At 41.8% G+C, this 17,950-nt stretch overlaps 2 protein-coding genes across 9 annotated transcripts in view; one reads left to right on the top strand and one right to left on the bottom strand.

Annotated features, from left to right (window-relative positions):
* The window catches only part of klc1.S (kinesin light chain 1 S homeolog), a 54,896-nt gene extending 48,648 nt beyond the window's left edge, over window positions 1-6,248 (bottom strand). For 4 of the 6 annotated variants that reach the window (XM_018231870.2, XM_018231872.2, XM_018231869.2 and 1 more), the window contains exon 1: window positions 6,015-6,248. The gene's annotated coding sequence lies outside the window, so the exon portion shown is untranslated. The remainder of the gene's footprint in view (window positions 1-6,014) is intronic. The other 2 variants (XR_005963745.1, XM_018231874.2) reach the window with 1 other exon arrangement.
* Window positions 6,249-13,186: 6,938 nt separating this feature from the next.
* On the top strand, window positions 13,187-17,073 carry bag5.S (BAG cochaperone 5 S homeolog). 3 transcript variants are annotated; one of them, XM_018232313.2, is made up of 2 exons: window positions 13,187-13,362; window positions 15,044-17,073. In XM_018232313.2, exon 2 carries the CDS (start codon window positions 15,072-15,074, stop codon window positions 16,428-16,430), a length of 1,359 nt encoding a protein of 452 aa, XP_018087802.1. In that variant the 5' UTR covers window positions 13,187-13,362; window positions 15,044-15,071; the 3' UTR covers window positions 16,431-17,073. The 3 variants fall into 3 exon arrangements, with proteins under 3 accessions (XP_018087802.1, XP_018087801.1, XP_018087803.1); XM_018232312.2 differs by lacking the exon at window positions 13,187-13,362 and adding an exon at window positions 13,384-13,674; XM_018232314.2 differs by lacking the exon at window positions 13,187-13,362 and adding an exon at window positions 13,681-13,817.
* The last annotated feature ends 877 nt before the right edge of the window (window positions 17,074-17,950 follow it).

The following is a 17,950-nucleotide window of genomic DNA, read 5'->3' on the forward strand; positions in this document are numbered from 1 at the left end:
ACAAAAATTGACCATTTCAAAGATATATCTTTTTCCCCAGCTAAAGGGGATATTGTTTCAGGAAGAGTCAGGATGGTGTGATGGTTCAGATTCTCTGGCTTTTCCTAATTCAGTTTCATAGCATTAATCATCTTGGCTGGTAATAAGATTCATAGTAAGCAAATGAGGAAGGGTAGGACATGGCATGTGCAGTAGCACTAGAAGCTTGCACTCACCCGGGTCAGCCTGCAAATCACTAGTCAGAGGGGATTGGGGCAGGTGGTTTATTAAATGCTACTAAAGGCAACAAGGGAAAGTTGTGCTCACCACTATTTTTTAAAACCATTAGGCGGGGGTGCAATGAGGCTGTGACCACAAAATACATATAGTCAAACACAAGAGTCCTCTGCACTCAACCCATTATCAATATATTTAAGACTGGCCAGATATGGGATGACTGTGACGTAGTTGGCCAGCTTAAATATATTGCAATATATGGACAAACAATCCCTGTTTTGTTTAAAGGGTAAGGCATTTTTCAGTAGCACATAATGTCTCTGTCTTAAATATATTGATAATGGGTTGAGTGCAGAGGACTCTTGTATTTGTTATAAATATATATATTTTTTTTTTTTACACATACACCACATACAAATATATAATTAATTATTGCTCAAAACTGGAAATGAAGTTAATGGAGTACTATGACTCATTACTTCTAAACAGATTATCCCACATTCTTGTCAACCAGAACCTTTAGATTAAAAAAAACCTTTATTTTTACAATTACAGTGAAACCTCAATTTTACAACCCCTGATTTTAAGTGTTCTCTCATTTTACATCCTTTTTTTGTGGTTCCACCTATATTATACACAATAAGTTTCCCTGATTTTACACCATTTTTCTGGTCCCCTGAAAGATGTAAAATGGAGATTCTATTGTAAATAATTTGACTTAATTTCTCAGTGCCCTAGTTAAAGGGGCGGTTCATCTTTAAGGTGACTTTTAGTATGTTATAGAACGGCCAATTCTAAGACACTTTTCAATTGGCTTGCATCATTTATTTTTCATAGTTTTATAGTAATTCACCTTTTTCTCTTCACTCTTTGCAGCTTTCAAATGGGCATCGCTGACCCCTTTTAAAAAGCAAATGCCCTGTAAGGCTACAAATGTATTGCTATTGCCAATTTTTATTACTCATCTTTCTATTCATATTCCAGTCTCTTATTCAAATCAATGCATGGTTGTTAGGGTAAGTTGGACCCTAGCAACCAGATTGCTGAAACTGAAGAACTGCTGAATAAAAAGCTAAATAACTCAAAAATCTTAAATAATAAAAAATTAAAACCAATTGCAAATTGTCTCAGAATATCACTCTTCGCATTATACTAAAAGTTATCTCAAAGATGGACAACCCCTTTAAGACAATATTCTAGTGCACATCAGCATTTTGTAGCATAGGTTTTTGTGGGACCTGAAAGCTTTTATACAAACACACACACATATCTGATTAAAACGGGTTTGTGCTAGATGTAACCTTGCTGCATTCTGTTTGATGACATTGGGAATTACACCTGTTGCATTCGTTGGACTGGCTTTTCAGCTAAGTGTGTCTAGCGACACTGCATATCAATTGCATGCCAAACACTGGCTGGGATTTGCAGTCCCAAAAGGATTCAGTGAATTACAGCCTTTTAATATAAGTTTTATTTACTTATTTTTAGATGCCAGATGATAAAGATGTCATAAGATCTGCCACTTAAAGACAAAATATACTACAAGACATTCCCTGTGAAATCTACATTGTTGGAATCAAAAAGTATGCTCTTTAAAGGGTGGGACATCTTTCTTTATATACACAATGGGATTGCACTGCAGCGTTTCTCAAGCATGAATAAGAAGTAGCCCATGGGAGCTCACTAGTCAATAAACAGACTTATTTCTGGATACTAAGATCTCTGAAAGGAACATTTGCCAATGGTTGCGGATCACTGTTCTAGGCAAAAGGAGCCCAATTTGCTGCACTCCGAAAATTGTGATTATGAAGCATATTCCAAATTCATATTAGGTGATTAGGTTTTCTGATATAAAACAGTGGTAATGACTACAGTGCTTTTTTGCAGACCTGAAAGAGCCAGGAGACCTTGCTTTTGTTGATCTTAAAAGGGAACTATCAAGAAAATGTAATATAAGCTTCATCATACTGAAATCAGAAACTTTCTAAATACAATCAATTAAATATTCTGCATCATTTCTGAAATAATCAAGTTTATTTTCACCAGAATCTGTTTCTCTTCATTCTGTCTTCATGCAAGAGTGGGGTGTCAGATATTTATTGACAGTTAGATCCAATATATCTTATAGGGGGGGGGGCTTCCTTTCCTAGCAGGTGACTGATTCCAGTACAAACAAAATCTAACAAGGTAACAGACTTTTGCACAAATTCTGCATGTAGAGAGACATGATGTCTGGTGATTTTAATGGAGTGAGCTCTAATACATCTTCTAGGCTGGTGGTCCCCAACCTTTTTTTCCTGTGAGCCACATTCAAATGTAAATAGATTTGGGGAGCAACACAAGCATGAAAAAAGTCCTTTGGGGTGACAAATAAGGGCTGTGATTGGCTATTTTGTAGCCCCTATGTGGACTGGCAGCCTACAAGAAGCTTTACTTGGCATTAAAACTTGCTTTCAAGCTCGGAAATTCAAAAATAATCACCTGCTTTGAGGACCCCGAGAGAAACATTCAAGGGGTTGGAGAGCAACATGTTACTCATGAGCTACTGGTTGCGGATCACTGTTCTAGGCAAAAGGAGCCCCCCTATAAGATATATTGGATCTAACTGTCAATTTTTAATTGATTGTATTTAGAAAACTTCTTATTTCAGTATGATGAAGCTTATATTCAATTTTCATTTTCCCGATAGTTAACCTTTAAAAATCTTGCAGTGGAGGCAGGAAGCTTTTCAATTGCTCCTAATATATATATGTATATGTATATGTATATGTATATGTATATGTATATGTATATGTATATATATATATATATATATATATATATATATATATATATATATATATATATATATATATATATATATATATATAATATCTATGTGCTTGTGTGTTGCTGAGGAGCAGCAGCAATAACCATGCTTTTACCAGTTTGCCACAATAATTACATTATAAGCAGTGCTGGAACACACAGTACATAGAAGGGACACCTAGAAATAGGCAAGACTGCTTTCAAAACCATTCTAGTGTGTAACAAAGGAGAAGTACGGGTCCTGATGCATTCTAGTCTGAGGACTGGCAGGGTGTGTCAGATGGCTAAGGAACATGCCCACATTCACTGGCACAAAGAGTCTCTGCAATGAAGCTTGGCTACATCGATTTTCTTTCTCTAGCAAAGCTAACTGAATATTTTGAACTGTTACATCAATATTATGCTGCAAAATCTTACACCGTAATTACAACTAAGCTTAACCAAGCAGCTACAATGGTGAAAGTGTAACTTGTGATGATGAGTATTATATATAGAATGATATAAAATCCAGACAGATTTTGCAAACACAAAACATAAACGACCAAGGGATCATTCTGACTTTCCAAAATGCATAATAGATGTTTTATGCTAGCTTTAAGCTGTACAGTGTTCCTACTAACTGCTCTGAATGAATGCAGGAAAATAAAGCAAAGCAGCTTTATTGAATGATTGCACTGACACGGCTAAATTCCCAAGGAGGATACAAACTCTCAAGCACAGCACATCTCACTGAATAACATAGATAAAGTTGTTTCATTACCATATTGATTAATGTATCACGCATCTATATATGCAGAGCAGGACATTGATACACACTGCAAAACCATCAACCCCTTGACATTGGTATTGATCTGCACAAATCACATAAACCTCAGTAGCAGTATAAAATTATTTTGTTCTGCTCCCTATTTAAATATGTTTGGCTAGATTATCTATTCTACAAGCCCCTTCTCTACAATAATCAAAAAGAAACACATATGCATATTGATGTCACCAAACTCAGCACACATACCCTTTGCTCTTTAAGTCTGAAAAATCTGTGCAAACGAAACAGAGTCATGTCTATCAATTATCGATTTCCCATCAATTAGGGTGTCTTGTTCTGTTCTTTTTATGCCATATGCGGGCTGGGTGGCAATTCAAGTCTGGTTATGTAAATCAAGCGCTAGGTAAATCAGGGGCTAGGTAAATCAGGGGCTAGGTAAATCAGGGGCTAGGTAAATCAGGGGCTAGGTAAATCAGGGGCTAGGTAAATCAGGGGCTAGGTAAATCTAATGGATTGATTCACATGGTGCCATCAGCTCTGACCAGATTTTGAGTCAGAAGGGATTGCAGTACAACTTTTGATCCCAGAAATCACATGGTCGTTCATTTTAATGTAGTTTCAAGCTTATTTAATTACTGTAAATCTTTAATTTGCTTTTATAATCAAGTAACTAGAGGTTCTTCCCTTCATACGAACTGCTACTTAAAGGGGAACTATCCCCTTTGTAATATTAGAAGAAACTTTCTAAATACAAACAATCAATATTTCTGTACCGTTTCTGAAATAATCAAGTTTATCTTCCCTGTTCCTCTCTCAGCATCTGTTTCTCTTCATTTTGTCTTCATGCAGCAGTTGGGTGTCAGATATTCATTGACAGTTAGTTCCAATATATCTTATAAGGGGGGCTTCCTTTTTCCTAGAAGATGTATTAGAGCTCACTCTATTAAACTCACCAGAAATCCTGTCTCTCTACATGCAGAATTTGTGCAAAAGGCAGCTATTTTGTTAGATTTTGTTTGTACTGGAATCAGTTATTTGAGTGAGCTCTAAAGGAGAACTAAGACCCCGATTAATCAAAAATCCCCATCCGTCCATTGGCCCCCTCAATGCTTTCTCCCTCCTTAGTAACTCAGTGGAAAAAGTATCCCTGTCATGTACCCTGTCATGCAGAGTAGCGCAGCGGAGCTCTTCGGCACCATCTTCTGTATCTTCGGATACTCTTCTTTTCCTTCAGCAATCTCCAGAGCTTTCCACGCATGATCAGTAGGCACGAATACCAGAATGGTCCCAACTGCGCATGCGCGAAAAAGCTCAGTGCCGGCGCTCACTTCCGCGAGGAACCAGAAGATACAGAAGATGGTACCTGAGAGCTCCGCTGCGCTACTCTGTATGAATATGCCAAGGTACATGACAGGGACACTTTTTCCACTGAGTTACTAAGGAAGGAGAATGCAGTGAGGGGGCCAATGGATGGAAGCAAAAGGGGATTTTTGATTAACGGGGGTTTAGTTCTCCTTTAATACAACTGCTATTAAAGGAAGACCCCCTATAAGATATATTGGATCATTCATCTGACACCCATCTCCTGAATGAATGGAGAATGAGGAGAAACAGATGCCGAGAGAGGAATAGTGAAGATAAACTTGATTATTTCAAAAACAAGGCAGAATTTTTAATTGATTGTATTTAGAAAGTTTCTTACTTCAGTATGAGGAAGTATGTATTACATTTTCATTTTCGCTATAGTTCCCCTTTAAGTATCTTGCTTAACGTCTATAGAAATAGCCTTTAAATAAACAACAAGCCTGGAGCGGCAAAGGGTTAGAAGTGATACAGAAATATCAGAGATGTGCCCAGTTGCTAGGAGCCTGAGCAGGGGTGGAGGAATGATGATATAAAATATTATGAGCAGCTGCCATGTTGTTTACACGCATGCTCCAGCCTCTCCTGCTTCCTAGTCTTTGCTAGGTAGGAAGGAACGTGGTTCTTACCTGGGATCAGCCCCATAATAAGCTGACAGAAGCATCACTCACTGAGACAAAATCTCTGTATTTCCTACAAGGCGCTCGTCCAATCAGAGGGAGCCCAGTGACTGCACCAAACACAGTGCCGACTCCCTCCATGCCCAGCATCCATAATACCACAGCATGCCCTCTCCCTGCCTCCTGCCCATAAAGCAGACACAAGTCTGAAGCCTGTACAGCAGTTAAATCCGTCCCCATACCGTTCTGTGGTTCCTGTCAGTGCCGCCCGCAGCTGCCCTCACAGAGATAATGATGGAATCGAGAGGATGTCGGGAAGCCGCACCCAGCAGTCACGTGACGCAGGCCGGGAATCCCAGACCCTTCCTAGCGAACAGCCGGGGATCCAGCGCTCATTCTCCTTCTCCTGCTGTCGGTGCCCGGTATCCGCTTCTGTCTGCGCCCCAATGAAAATGGCGTTCTCCCCTCCCCGTCCACAATGCACTGCGCCGAGCCATGATGTAATGCGTCAGGTCTTGTAGGTGGAGCGCGCAGAGGAGTATTAGCGACTGTCAGATTTTTCTGGTCAACTGAGCTCCCCTAAATCTGCTGCCAGGGAACAATAGCGGAAAAGGGTTGACAAATGAGATATACCGGCATCTCTGCTATTACTCCAGGGTTGCTAGGTCTAATTTTCAAAACCAGCCAAAGTCAGCTACAAAACCAGCCCAAAACTAGCCAAGAGACAATTCAACACAGGGCCGGAACTAGGGGTAGGCAGAAGAGGCACGTGCCTAGGGCGCAAAGGTGGAGGGGCGCCACCCACGTACCTCTTCTGACGCCTACCCCTAGTTCCAGAAGCTGTGGCAGCAGTTCGCCGTTTCCGAGTGTGCGCGTCCTCTGTGTACGTTCCATACCTCCCAACTGTCCCTTTTTAGGAGGGACAGTCCCTCTTTTGACAGCTCAACCCGCAGTCCCTCATTTGTACTGGAAAGTCCCTCTTTTCTCTGCATTGAACAGCGAGAAAAAGAAACAAAGTTTCTCACTTAATTGGCTTTTAGCAGAGAGCCCAGAACAGGTAACAGGTGCAAATAAGATACTTTGTAACAATTTTGAGACACAAAAAAAATATTTTCAAACTTTCATAACCTGCCAAATTTTGTAAAACAATCATGGTAATTAGGGGGTGTGGCAACAGAAAGGGGTGTGATCAAAAAAATTGCTGCGCTACGTGCGGAAAAAATTTTTTTGTCCCTCTTTTTACTTCCAAAATGTTGGGAGGTATGGGTTCGCGTGTCATTGGCGCATGCGCTCTTCAATACAGCAGGGGGGCCACGTAGTTGGCCAGGTTGCCTGGGGCGCCTGGCCGACTTGGCCCGGCACTGCTTCAACAGTAGCCCAAAAAATAGCACAATTTGTGCAGTGAAACAAATTCTAAAAAATAAATTAATTTATGTAAAAGTACACAAATTTTCCCATGAAGTAAAATGGAACAGATTTGTCCATCGCCAGGGGGCGTAACGACAGAGGGGGGCCCGGAAGGTATAGGGGCCCCATAAAGCCCTAATACATATACAATTTCAATAAATATTGGTATAACAGGTAGGGTTGCCACCTGTCTGGTTTTACCCTGACAGCCTGGTATTTTTAAGGTCTGCCCTGGTCAAAACATCCTGCTTGGTTTTCCAAATAAGGAAAACCGGGCAGGATTCCCTTGTTTGACATGGCGATTGGACAATCACTGCATCATAGCCCCACCCCTTGATGATACAACCACGACCATCTACATCATGACCCGCCCACTGACATCGCTGCCTGTCCGGTCTCCGTCATGTGGGAAGGTGGCAACCCTAATAACAGGACAACCTCTAGATATTTTGGCAGCAACGTAACAAGAGGGGGCGGGCCCTGGCGCAGGACGCGCAGCCGGGCCCCCCGCCCCCCTCCGTACGCCCGGAACTGGCTGGAATAAGTGTCTCGCGAGCTGCCGGGGGGCCCTGAGGGGGTGCAGGTCCTGCTCCCCCGGTAGTTATGCCACTGTATTTTGGTAACCAGCTGTTTTTTTGTCCCAAAATTGTCTGAAATTGAGGAAAGTCACTGGAAAATGCGAGAATGCTTAAAAGGGACTGGAGACTAGGGTACAGAGCCCAAAATCTGGTAACTCCTGACTTCTACACAAGTCAAAACTCAAATTTTTCAATATTTACTGTGTTTCAAAGCTGCTAAAAACTCCAAAATACTCCAGCTAAATCCTGAAAAAAATCATGTAAAAGTTAATGGCAGATGTCCCTTTAACAATTTGAAGAAGTTTTTGTTTTTTTTACCTTCATGATCTTCAAGGGTTTTGGGCTGGTTTTGAAAAAAGTCGAGTAAATACCCCCTTAGAATAAATAAAGCATTTTTATCAAAGTATGTCAAATCAGTTAGTTGTCTTGGCTTATATTACACCAAACATGATGATGCAGCAGGTAGGGATGAGCAAAATATTTTGCCTTGTTTCAGTGAGAAAAGACACCAATAGACTATAGGTGGATTATAAAAAAAAAAAGGTTGCATAGGTTTCTATAAAAATATATTGCATAAAACAGCTCATATATAAAACACTGCTTCATGTAAATAAACCATTTTTTTCATAATAATATATGTTTCTAGTAGTCTGTGCCATTGGGTAATCATAAATAGAAAATTGCCATTTTAAAAAATAAGGGCCGGCCCCTGGGATCGTACCATTCACTGTGCACATAAACAAACCATACTTCTTAGGTCACATGAGCCAATTAACAGAGAGTTATGAATTTTGCTTCAACACTTCTTCCTGTTACAGTTAGACTTGTAGTATTTCTGGTCAGGTGATCTACGAAGATAATAGTTTGTGCCGAAAGTATAACCCGCAAAATTTATTATCCATTACTACCTTTTTGCAGTTTTTTTTTTAAAAGAAACAGTAATAACAAAAAATGTAATTGTCGTAAAGGATTGACAATATAATATACTGTTGCCTTGTACTGGGAAAACTGGTGTATTTGCTTCAGAAACAAAACTATGGTTTATATAAACAAGCTACTGTGTAGCCATGGGGACAGCCATGCAAAGCTGAAAAGGCACAGGATACACAGCAGATAACGGATAAGCGCTGTAGTATAAAACAGGATTCTTCAGAACTTATCTGTTATCTACTTTATAGCCTGTGCTTGAATGGCTGCCCCCTTGGCTACACAGCAGCTTGTTTATATAAACCAAAGTTGTGTTTCTAAAGCAAAGACAATTTTAAAGGAAAGGTATTGAAACTTGGGGTTGCCAACGTTTAGGTGAGACTTGCCGGCACTGCTGTTATTGAGTCTACGCCCTTTGTGTTGGGTCAGTAGGGCAGTATCACTTTGTATCAGCTTTGTGTCTTACATTCAACTTTAACATTAATAAAAATAGGAATGTGTCAGTATGAAATATGTGCCGCACCCAGAAAATTTCGCCTCAAAGCCACCCCCCAGCTCTGCTCACCTTTCACATCCGACCACTTACACTACTAACGAATCTTCCTTGTTGGGGCAGGGTGATCCTTCCATAGGCTGAAGTCCTGTTTTGATTCGTAATTAGCCTATGGAAGGTTTGCGCCGCCCCCAGCCCATCGTCATTGAAACTGCACAGGTCTTTCAACAGTGTCGGACGGTCGGGTCAGTGCAGGTGCGCGGGGCTGGAGGGTGACTTTGAGGGAAAATATTCCGGGTCCAGCACATACTTTATACTGACACGTTCCTATGATTTTTATAGGAATGTGTCAGTATCGCTTTAATCTATTGTTATAAGAGGGTTTCATAAACCATTATTTTATTATGTAATCATTTAAATTAGAGTAGCCGCAGCACAATAACCTCCAAATCTCATGCAGCCCAATGATCTAAATTGGACAGTGTATTTCGAGATGTTGACACCCTATATACTATAGAGAAAAATGCATATAAATTGCATTTAATGCAACACATTTGAAGGGGAGGAAGCCTGGTCTCTTAACTCTCGGTATAATGTAGAGAGCGATATTCTGAGTACTTGCAATTGGTTTTCATTGTTTAAACCTCTTATGAAGGGGCACCAGCACCGTGTCATTGTATGTAGTGTGTCTTAGAGTGGTCCTGATAGGTGTCCCTGTCTCCTGCTCTGTTCTGCCTTCCCTATGCTCCCTTTGTGTGCCATACTCTGCCTGCCTTATGCTCCCTGTGTGTGCCATACTCTGCCCAGCCTATGCTCTCTGTGTGCCATACTCTACCTGCCCTATGCTCCCTGCATGTGCCATACTCTGCCTTCCCTATGCTCTCTGTGTGTGCCATACTCTGTCTGCCCTATGCTCCCTGTGTGTGCCATACTCTGCCTGCCCTATGCTCCCTGTGTGTGCCATACTCTGCCTGCCCTATGCGCCCTGCTCTGCCTGTCCTATACTCCCTGTGTGTGTGCCATACTCTACCTGCCCTATGCTCTCTGTAAGTGCCATACTCTGTCTGCTCTATGCTCCCTGTGTGTGCCATACTCTACCTGCCCTATGCTCTCTGTAAGTGCCATACTCTGCCTTCCTTATGCTCCCTGTGTGTGCCATACTCTACCTGCCCTATGCTCCCTGCATGTGCCATACTCTGCCTTCCCTATGCTCTCTGTGTGTGCCATACCCTGCCTTCCTTATGCTCCCTGTGTGTGCCCTGCTCTGCCTGTCCTATACTCCCTGTGTGTGCCACATTCTGTCTGCCCTATGCTCACTGCGTGTGCCATACCCTGCCCTATCCGCAAAAAGTATATGTATTGCGTTTAAACAATTTGTTTTTGCTGCAGCTAAATTTGTTTTTTTCTGTTCCTAACACAACCCTCTATTCTATTGATAGCTGAAAGTTTTTCAATCGCAAGAAAATGCAGCATGCTGCATCTAAACAAACGCACTCAAACGTAAACGGAGTAAAACACGAGGACATGAGGGCAGCCTGGCAGAGTATAATGGAATCAATTAGTGAATGCGTTTTTTCAACCCTGCGTTTTAACGCGCGTCATAAAAATGCACCTGTGTAAAAGCCCTAACAGACAGGTCACTAGGGTTTATGAGGGCACTTCTGTTTCATAACTTTTTCTCCGCAGCAGCAGCAGGATAATAAAGTTGTAGACGCCTAATTGTATCATCCAGTTTGTCCTTGTAGGTAAAGCACTGCGATATAATTTCGTGCTGCCTCGTCTCAGGACATCCAGCCTGTGGTCGTCAAAGGGGAAGCCACGGGTCTGACACAATGCATTTGCATTTTTCTGCTGAATAAACACGCAAGGGCTTGGCCCTGCTTGCACCTGCCTTTCAGTGCCAGTGATTCCTGTTCAATTGTACATTTCGGAGGGTGCCGACCCCTCCATCACCGGGCACCAGGCATCGAGCTGTAGGCCAGGGTGTGCGAGTGGCTGACACAACGCAAGGCATTTCCAAACACGATATAATAAGTATTAATAAGCAAGATATGTGTAATAGCAGCTATTGCTCTGCCGTATCAAGTAACGGCGGTGGAATACAAGCAGGTTTATGACTGGCAGGAAATACATTATTCAGCTTCACCTTCACCGGATTGTGCTGCCTCAGAGTGCTCGTGCCTCTACAGTAGAAACCTAAGTGGCGAGGGATGGAAGACTGCCACACTAATAGTACAGGCAGCCATATTCCCCAACCACAATGGCTGCCAGGGTTGCCAGGTATAATTTTCAAAACCAGCTAAAGTCAGCTACAAAACCAGCCCAAAACTAGCCAAGAGACACTTCAACAGTAGCCCCAAAAATAGCACAATATGTGCAGTGAAAAAAATTCTAAAAAATAAATAAGTTTATGTTAAAATACACCTTTTTAAAATTTTCATTGTTTCACAGATTTTCTCATGAAGCAAAATGGGACAGATTCGCCCATCACCAGGGACGTAACTACAGGTAATATACAGGTAATATAAGGCCTTTAATACATATACAATTTCAATAAATATTGGTATAACAGGTCAACCTCTAGCAGAGGCGCTTCAGAAGCTGATGCCGACCCCCTCCCGCTCCGCGTTTTCAACTTTTAGATTCTGAGAGGGTCTCGGGCAGCGCCGATTCTGATAAAGAAGCCATCTGAGGCCGCTCTTTAACTGTCTCTCGCACTAGTAAAGCCAAATTTCCAGTTACAAAACCGGAAATTCAGCTCTTAAAAGTAACAGGAGCGGCTTTTTGCCGCCCCTGGAAACGTATCTGGCACTGCCGCCAGAGGCAAGCTTCATTGGCGGATCACCCCTGGTCCCGGAGGGCCGCATCGCTAGTGCAGTGACCGTTATAGCGCTTTCTGCACTAGCAGAGTTGCATACCTCCCAACTGTCCCTTTTTCGGAGGGACAGTCCCTCTTTTGACAGCTCAACCCGCAGTCCCTCATTTGTACTGGAAAGTCCCTCTTTTCTCTGCACTGAACAGCCAGAAAAAGAAACAAAGTTTCTCACTTAATTGGCTTTTAGCAGAGAACCCAGAACAGCTAACAGGTGCAAATAAGATACTTTGTAACAATTTTGAGACACAAAAACACAGTTTAGATAAGGAGAAATATTTTCAAACTTTCATAACTTGCCAAATTTTGTAAAACAAACATGGTAATTAGGGGGTGTGGCCACGGAAAGGGTGTGGTCAAAAAATTGCTGCGCTACATGCGGAAAAAAATTTTTTGTCCCTCTTTTTACTTCCAAAATGTTGGGAGGTATGGAGTTGAATTTCTGTATTAAAAAATGGAAATTCTGCTCTCAAAGTTACCAGAGGAAGCTTTTTGCCGCCCCAGGTAACTGGCCGCTCTATGCCTCCTGAGGCAAGGTTCTCACCTTGACTCATGGCAGGAGCAGCCCTGACCTCTAGATATTTTGGTTGCCAGCAGATTTTTGCCTTAAAATTTTGTGACATTGAGGAACGTCACTGGAAAATGCAAGAATGTTTAAGAGCAGGCCCAGACTGGCTGTGGGTTCCGGCAGTGGCAAATGTCAGAGGGGCTGCTATAATCTGCCATAGAAAGTCAGTATTTAATGGGCTGGTGGGGGCTGATTGGGCCTCTGTGTACTTGAAATGCCAGGGGCCTATTTTAATTCTCAGTCTGGGCCGAGTACACAGGCAAAAATCTGGTAACTCCTGACTTCAACACAAGTCAGTCCCATTGCATGCTGGGTATTGTAGTCTTACATTAAACTTTGCATTTGGCAAATTGTTAAAAAAAAACTACATTACCCAGCATGCATTGGGAGACACATGAGGGCAAGAAAAAACTTTGGCTAGTTTCCAAAGTTCAAACCAGCCAAAGGCCCAAATCTGTACCTTGGCTGTTTTATACTTTCAAAACCCGCCTGGGCTTTAAATTAGTAGCCCAATTTGACTGGAAAAGTTGGCAGGTAGCACGACGCGCACATTTACGGCAGAACGTCACATCCAGCGTCGCTATGGTAACAGGCGAGGCGGAGTTTGCAGGCCGTTGCGGTTTATAATTACATAATTTTCTATTCTCATTGTTTCCCCGCGCTGGGGTTTAGGTTGCCCCTCGGGTGCTTGTAGGAGAGGGCGAGGAGGAGTAACTATATATGGCGGGCGGCGCTCAAGTATGAGGTGAGTGAATGTACAGAGAACTCGAGCTGCACTTTACAAGCGCACAGTTCGGCATTATCGCTCTGAACACGCGATTTCAATATGACGTTTATTGTGGAATTCGATCCCTTGCTCGGAGGGGCGGGCGTTATTTCGCGCGCACAGAAAGTACGCGAATATCCCAGAGTCTGACGCTTCCATCTTGTTGGCGGGCGTCGTACAAGCAGCTGCTGACAGGAAGACGCGCACACTTGGAGCTTGTGTGAGGGAGGCTGCAGCATTCGGCCTGGAAAGTCTCACAAACCAATTTCTGTGAATGAAAATGTCGCGCAGGTCAGTGAGCCCGGGAGATGTAGTAATGAAAGGCTGGCAGGAAGGGACAGGCTCCTCCTATCATCATGGCCTGGGTTGCCTGGTCTAATGTTCAAAATCAACAGGCACTTCAACAGTAGCCAAAAATAACACACTATGTGCAGGTGAAAAAGTCTAAAAAAAAATGTATATATGTGAAAATACGTCTTTTTCAAACTTTCACTGTTTTGCTAATTTTTCCAGGAAGTAAAATGGGACAAATTCACCCTTCACCAGGGGCGTAACTACAGAGAGGTGCCCCATAAGACACAGATACAGTGTCGGACTGGGCCGGTGGGACAAACCCAGGCTCTTGTGGGCCCCGTCGGCCCAGATCTGCTTCTTGGTGTTGCACGACCCCTCTTTGTCGGGGGTCGTGGCACTCAGAGCAGGAGGGGGGCCCTGGGGCAGTAGCCCTGGAGGGCCCCAAGCCCCCCCCCAATCCGACCCTGCACAAATACATATACAATTTCAATAAATATTGGTAAAACAGGTCACCCTCTAGTCATTTTGGTGGCCAGAATATTTTTGCCCCAAAATCGTCTAAAATTGAGGAAAGTCACCAGAACATGCTAGAATGGGACGGTAAACTCGGGTGCAGAGCCCAAAAACTGTTAACTCCCGACTTCTATACATGTCAGCCCCATTGCATGCTGGGTATTAGTCTTATGCAGCATGTATTGCCCATGCTTTTTCCTGAGCGCTAACATTTTGCACTGCTGTGCCGTCTTTCAGATTTTTCCGAATTCAGATTGTGAATAAATTTGCGCAAATGAGACGGGCGTTTGTATGAGTGTGCCCAGTGTACGAGGTTGTGGTGTGCGAAAATAGCATTGACATTAACTTAAATTCACAATTTGCAAAACTGTTTCGCGAATATTTCCTCCGAATCCTGCTGAAAAAGGCCGAATCCTGGATTCGGTGCATCCCTAATTCAAACACCATGGCTGGTATACTTCCCGGTGGTAGCTTTTTAAATGCACCACATGCACAACACAAGGCAAACAATCTTCAGTACTGTTACATTTAACATTTTTAATGACCTTCCAAGGGGTTGTCTGTCCTTTATGTCTGTATGCTTCTGCTTTTGACATGTAGATTGCAGATTCCAACTCAATATCCTGTAGGGATCTCATACATGTTTTGCAGTTTCTTTCAGTCTTTTCTACTTTATTTACTTGAATAATTTGATGTTTTATGTAAGTGAAGTGTGTGGGGCGTAGGTCTCTTATTTAAAGTTGGTGTTTTGGAATGATTGCTCGTTTTGTGTCCTAAAATGGTGTTTTTTTGTTTTTTTTTATATAAACACATCTTAGGAATGTTGTCTTTACACTTTCATTTCCTTTTTTAGCACCAGTATCTTCTAAGAAAATTGTCATATGAGTATGGATATGGGTAACCAACATGCTTCAGTCACAGCTCTTCAAGAAATACAGAAGAAGGTCAAAGAGATTGAGCAACAAGTGGTGACATTTAGTGGTCTAAAGAGTGACCCAACTTATAAAAAGCTTGAAAAAGCTCTAACTAAACAGTTATTTGAAATAGAATCTATTGACACAGAAGGAAAAGGAAACATCCTGCAAGCTCAAAAGAAAGCTACTGAAGAGACCGAAAGAGTTTTAAAAGAACTGGAGCAGAATGCGACTCATCCGTGCAGACTTGAGATTGAGAAGATCTTTAGTGAAACTCAGAGCTTAGTCGCACTGCACATTACACAATTTAATAATGGGGATGGTCAGAAAACAGATGAATTTGAGGAAAGAATTCAGAATATTCTAAAGAGACTTACTCAAGTAAAAACCGATGGAAAGATTCCATTAAGAAAAGCTAGGTACCGAACTTTAACTAAAGTTCTTGCCATTCAAGAAGTATTAGAAAGCTCTACTCAACAGCAAGTACTTTCCCTCCCTCTCTCTGCTGAGGCACATCCAACAGTTTCTAAAATTAACTCAATTATGTGTGATGTGAACAAAGCCAGATGTAGTCTCCTTGCTCTTCTAGCAGGCGTCAATGACAATGAAACATACAGGCATTTATCTTGCACTCTTACTGGTTTAATTGCAAACCTGGATGCTCTGGATGTTTCTGGCCACACAAACATAAGGGAGTATCGGAAAGAAGTGGTGAAGGAGATCAACAGCTTGCTGAAATATCTGGATTTAGAAGAAGCTGAGCTGGGAAGTGCTTATGACTTAGGCCAGAACCAAACAATTGTAAAAATAGAGGATCTTCGTAAACAAATGGCATTAATAAAGAACAGTCTTCTAGAAGTGCACCAGCGGGTGTCTGACATCCATATGGGTACAAAGTCAGAGTTGCAGGGCATCATAGCGAACTTGGATGAAGTTAGTGTAGGGAGAAATCCTTGCATTCGTGAGGCTAGAAGAAGAGCAGTAGTTGAGGTCCAGGCTGTCATTACCTACATTGACCTCAAAGAAGCTCTTGAAAAAAGGCAGAGCTTACCAGAACACACAGTGTCAGAGCCTCCATGCTATATAGCTGTATGGGCTGTCTTTGGACATTTATCTGAGCTTCAAAAGGAAGTCCTCTTCTTTGACGGGAAGAGAGCTGATAAAAATTATATGAGACTAGAAGAATTTATCACTAAACAATTGCTGGCTCTTGATGCCATTGATACACAGGATGTCCGTACAAAGGATGCAAGAAAACAAGCTGTGAAGCTTGCAAATAATATCCTTGGATATCTTGATATGAAAACTGATGAATGGGAATACTAAAAAAAACTACTGGCTTAGCTTTGGTTGCACTTTATATATTATTGTAAGGATCAGGGCACACAGGCAGATTCGGGAAGATTAGTCTTCGGGGGCGACTAATCTCGCCATACTGCAGACGGGAAGGCACTCAGCATGATTCGTTTTTCCAAAGTCGCCTGAAGTTGCCTAACGAGGAAACTTCGGAAAACAAATAGTTCCGAGTGCCTTCCCGCCGGTGATTTTCATTATAGCCGGAGGAAGGCAGTTCGGGGAGATTTGTCGCCAGGTGACTTATCTCCCCGAATCTTCATCCTTTGATAATCCTTGCAAGATAAGGATTTTACTAAACCTATTATCTGCCATAAAATAAACCTTCAGTCAAAAGATAACCAGTTTTGACATTGCTACAGTCATGTAGCAATGCAGAATAAATTCTAGCATGTCAATGCTAAATATCCCACAGTTTGCCTTTATGAAGTGGAACAATGTGTGGCATACTTCTAGTTGTATCGCCTTTCTATTTTCTGCTGATTATTAAATAAAATAGTTCTTTGTGTTTTAAGGGGTTGCTACATATTCAGTGTTATGTGCACATTTTAATATGTGTGTCCTTTTTTTGTTTATATAGTTCTGTGTAAAAATAAAATAAAATGCTATAGTGCAATGAATCTAATTGCAAAGTATACATTTCAGCAGATGCATAATTAACAGTTAAAGGCAAAGTTTAACCCAGGGGTCAGCAACCTTTACTATCAAAAGAGCCATTTTGTCCCTTCTTCCGCAAAAGAAAAATTGTCTAGAGCCACATAACATGACACAGCTTATAAACTTTTAAAAGTTTTAACCTTTTTTTAATTTTAACTGTTACAACAACAGAATACAACAAACAGAAGTGCAGTGTGTATGTGTAGGCCTAATTTGAAATAAATGAAACACTGAATAGCCCTATTAAATGTTAGTGTTCTCATCTGTTTAATGTGACTTCTGTTTCTGAAGCTCCATGCTGATCTTCCCTCTCTTGTCTTGAGTGTGTGACCGCGGTAAGGACCATGATGAATCATCTTGCTGCGGCTCAGTCTTGCCTGTCACTCCTGGGACGTCTATACAGCCCTATCAACTGCTGGCGGCTTACCGCGTTATAGACAAAGCCGCAAGACGGAGCCGCAGCAAGCAGGATGTAGAGCCGCATGAGGCTCCGGAGCCGCGGGTTGCCTACCCCTGGTTTAACCTCACAAAATGTATCCTTGTCAAATAGTACACCACAAATCTTTTAATTTCATTTGCTTAATTTTTTAAAGAATTAGTTGATTTTTTTTAAAGCATTTATGATAGCAAAAATCAAAAGCAATATTTCTCTTAAAGGAGAAGGAAAGCTACGGAGGCATTTTATTGCCAATAGATCAGCTGCAATAGTGCAAGCTAGAATGCTATATTTATTCTGTAGAATATTTTACCATACCTGAGTAAAAAGCTCTAGAAACTCTTTGTTTAGGATAGGAGCTGCAGTATTAATGTGGTGTGACATCACTTCCTGCCTGAGT

The sequence above is a fragment of the Xenopus laevis genome, chromosome 8S, assembly GCF_017654675.1.
Source record: "Xenopus laevis strain J_2021 chromosome 8S, Xenopus_laevis_v10.1, whole genome shotgun sequence".
NCBI classification, from domain to species: Eukaryota; Metazoa; Chordata; class Amphibia; order Anura; family Pipidae; genus Xenopus; species Xenopus laevis.

Excerpts from the sequence above, each read along its gene's own strand:
- bag5.S (XM_018232313.2), top strand. The coding sequence starts at position 15,072 with ATGAGTATGGATATGGGTAACCAACATGCTTCAGTCACAGCTCTTCAA.